At 49.7% G+C, this 2,784-nt stretch overlaps 1 protein-coding gene across 1 annotated transcript in view; it reads left to right on the top strand.

Annotated features, from left to right (window-relative positions):
• LOC101577526 (protocadherin alpha-6) overlaps window positions 1-2,184 on the top strand; it is a 4,799-nt gene extending 2,615 nt beyond the window's left edge. Inside the window, exon 3 of the mRNA XM_004643907.1 lies at window positions 1-2,184. Within this exon, the coding sequence (XP_004643964.1) occupies window positions 1-2,184 (2,184 nt within the window).
• The last annotated feature ends 600 nt before the right edge of the window (window positions 2,185-2,784 follow it).

Genomic DNA, 2,784 nt, shown 5'->3' with positions numbered 1-2,784 from the left:
AATCTGCAGAATGGCATTTTGTTTGTGAATTCTCGGATCGACCGGGAGGAGCTGTGCGGCCGGAGCGCGGAGTGCAGCATCCACCTGGAGGTGATAGTGGACAGACCGCTGCGGGTTTTTCACGTGGAGGTGGAGGTGAAGGACATTAATGACAACCCGCCTGTGTTCCGCGTGAAGGAGCAAAGAGTGCGGATTTACGAATCTAGGCTGCCAGATTCTGTGTTTCCACTGGAGGGCGCATCAGATGCAGATGTTGGGTCAAATTCCATTGTAACCTATGAACTCAGTTCCACCGAGTACTTTGGTTTAGATGTGACAACAAACAGTTATGACAGTACACAGATTGCGCTTGTGTTAAGAAAATCCTTGGACAGAGAGGATGCTCCTGAACATCATTTACTCCTGTTGGCCACCGATGGAGGCAAACCTGAACTCACGGGCTCTGTTCAGCTGCTGATCACTGTGCTGGATGTGAACGACAATGCTCCTGCTTTTGACAAGTCTGAATATGAAGTGAGGATATTGGAAAACTCAGACATCGGAACAACGGTTATAAGACTGAATGCTTCTGATCGGGATGAAGGGACGAACGCGGAAATCTCATATTCTTTTAACAGCCTCGTCCCCCCCATGGTCATTGACCATTTTAGCATAGATCCGAGCACTGGAGAAATGGTAACCCGAGGAGAGTTGGATTTTGAACAAGTAAATTTATACAAAGTCCGTATTGATGTGACAGATAAGGGCCACCCTCCCATGGCAGGCCACTGCACCGTTTTAGTGAAAGTGTTGGATGAAAACGATAATGTTCCGAAGATTGCATTGACATCTTTATCCTTGCCTGTTCAAGAGGACGCCCAAGTTGGAACAGTCATCGCCCTGGTCAGCGTGTCTGACCAAGACTCCGGAGCCAACGGAGAGGTAACCTGCTCTCTGATGCCCCAGATGCCCTTCAAGCTGGTGTCTACCTTCAAGAATTACTATTCACTGGTGCTGGACGGCACTCTCGATCGTGAGAGCATTTCAGAATATGAATTGGTAGTGACTGCGCGGGATGGGGGCTCGCCACCACTGTTGGCCTCGGCCACCGTGTCCGTGGAGGTGGCCGACGTGAACGACAACGCGCCTGTGTTTGCGCAGCCCGAGTACACGGTGTTCGTGAAGGAGAACAACCCGCCGGGCTCCCACATCTTCACGGTGTGCGCGCGCGACGCGGACGCGCAGGAGAACGCGCTGGTGTCCTACTCGCTGGTGGAGCGGCGCGTGGGCGAGCGCGCGCTGTCGAGCTACGTGTCTGTGCACGCGGAGAGCGGCAAGGTGTTCGCGCTGCAGCCGCTGGACCACGAGGAGCTGGAGCTGCTGCAGTTCCAGGTGAGTGCGCGGGACTCTGGAGTGCCTGCCCTGGGGAGCAATGTGACTCTGCAGGTGTTTGTGCTGGATGAGAATGACAATGCGCCAACACTGCTGGCACCCTGGACCCAAGGAGCAGGGTTTGCAGCCAATGAGTTTGTGTCTCGTTCAGTGGGCGCTGGCCACGTAGTGGCGAAGGTGCGTGCGGTGGACTCCGATTCTGGCTACAATGCATGGTTGCTTTATGAACTGCAGCCTGATGAAAGTAGTATGCGCAGCCCATTTCGAGTGGGGCTGTACACGGGTGAGATCAGTACCATGCGAGCTCTGGATGACACTGATTTGCCACGTCAGCAGCTCCTGGTGCTGGTTAAGGATCATGGGGAACCGGCCCTGACAGCTACTGCCACCATCCTGTTGTCCCTGGTAGAGAGCAACCAAGTGCCCAAGTCCTCATCTCGGGTATTGGTTGGGGCTGTAGGTCCGGAAGTAACACTTGTGGATGTCAATGTGTACCTGATCATCGCCATCTGTGCGGTGTCCAGCCTGTTAGTGCTCTCTCTGCTGTTGTATGCAGCCTTACGATGTTCGGCACCCCACGCTGAGAGAGTGTGTGGACCTGGGAAGCCCACACTGGTGTGCTCCAGCGCAGTGGGGAGCTGGTCCCACTCTCAGCAGAGGGGCCAGAGGGTGTGCTCTGGGGAGGGCCTGTCCAAGACTGATCTCATGGCCTTCAGCCCCAGCCTTCCACCTTGTCCTGTTGATGTGCATATGGGCGAACATCAGGACTTAAATGAAGATCCTTGTTCCAAAGTAAGTCTTGAGTTTTCATAATTTAATGTTTAATTATTTTACAGATTTTATATTTTTGGTTGTATTTTTATTAGTTTTGTATATATGTATCTTTTCCTTTTATTCTTCTTCCTATGGAATCTTTTTAGTTTGTTGTGTTAACTGAAAGTTGAATGAGATATTATTTACTACATTCTATTCTTCACAGTATTTTGTGCCTCTAAAGTTCATTGCTATTACCATCTTTTTTCTTTAGTTGGTGGCAAACTTTTCCCTGATTAGCTTCCTAGCATTTTCATTTTAGGTGTATTTAAAAATATTATTTTCATAACTTTGAGCTTCCAGCATCATTCCATCACTTATGCTTTATCTTTTTCTTTCTTACCCTGTGGTGCTAGGAATGGAGCCCAGGGCCCCACATGCTAGCTAAACACTTCCACACAGTGATCCTCTTAGTCCTTTTCATTTAGTGATCTTTTTGCTGATTAATTCAACTAACACTCTCACTTTATGCATATTGTGTATGAGTTGGATCTCATGTCAGAGTTTAGATTACACCCTTTAGCTCTTGTGATCCCAGGCATCAACAGTGTTGTTTTATGGTTGTTCTCTGACAGCACTCAGGGATCAAGGACAGAACAA

The sequence above is a fragment of the Octodon degus genome, unplaced genomic scaffold, assembly GCF_000260255.1.
Source record: "Octodon degus isolate 3935 unplaced genomic scaffold, OctDeg1.0 scaffold00185, whole genome shotgun sequence".
In the NCBI taxonomy this organism is placed as follows: Eukaryota; Metazoa; Chordata; class Mammalia; order Rodentia; family Octodontidae; genus Octodon; species Octodon degus.
Note: the sequence above shows the minus strand (reverse complement) of the source record. Positions and strands in the feature narration are given on the sequence as shown.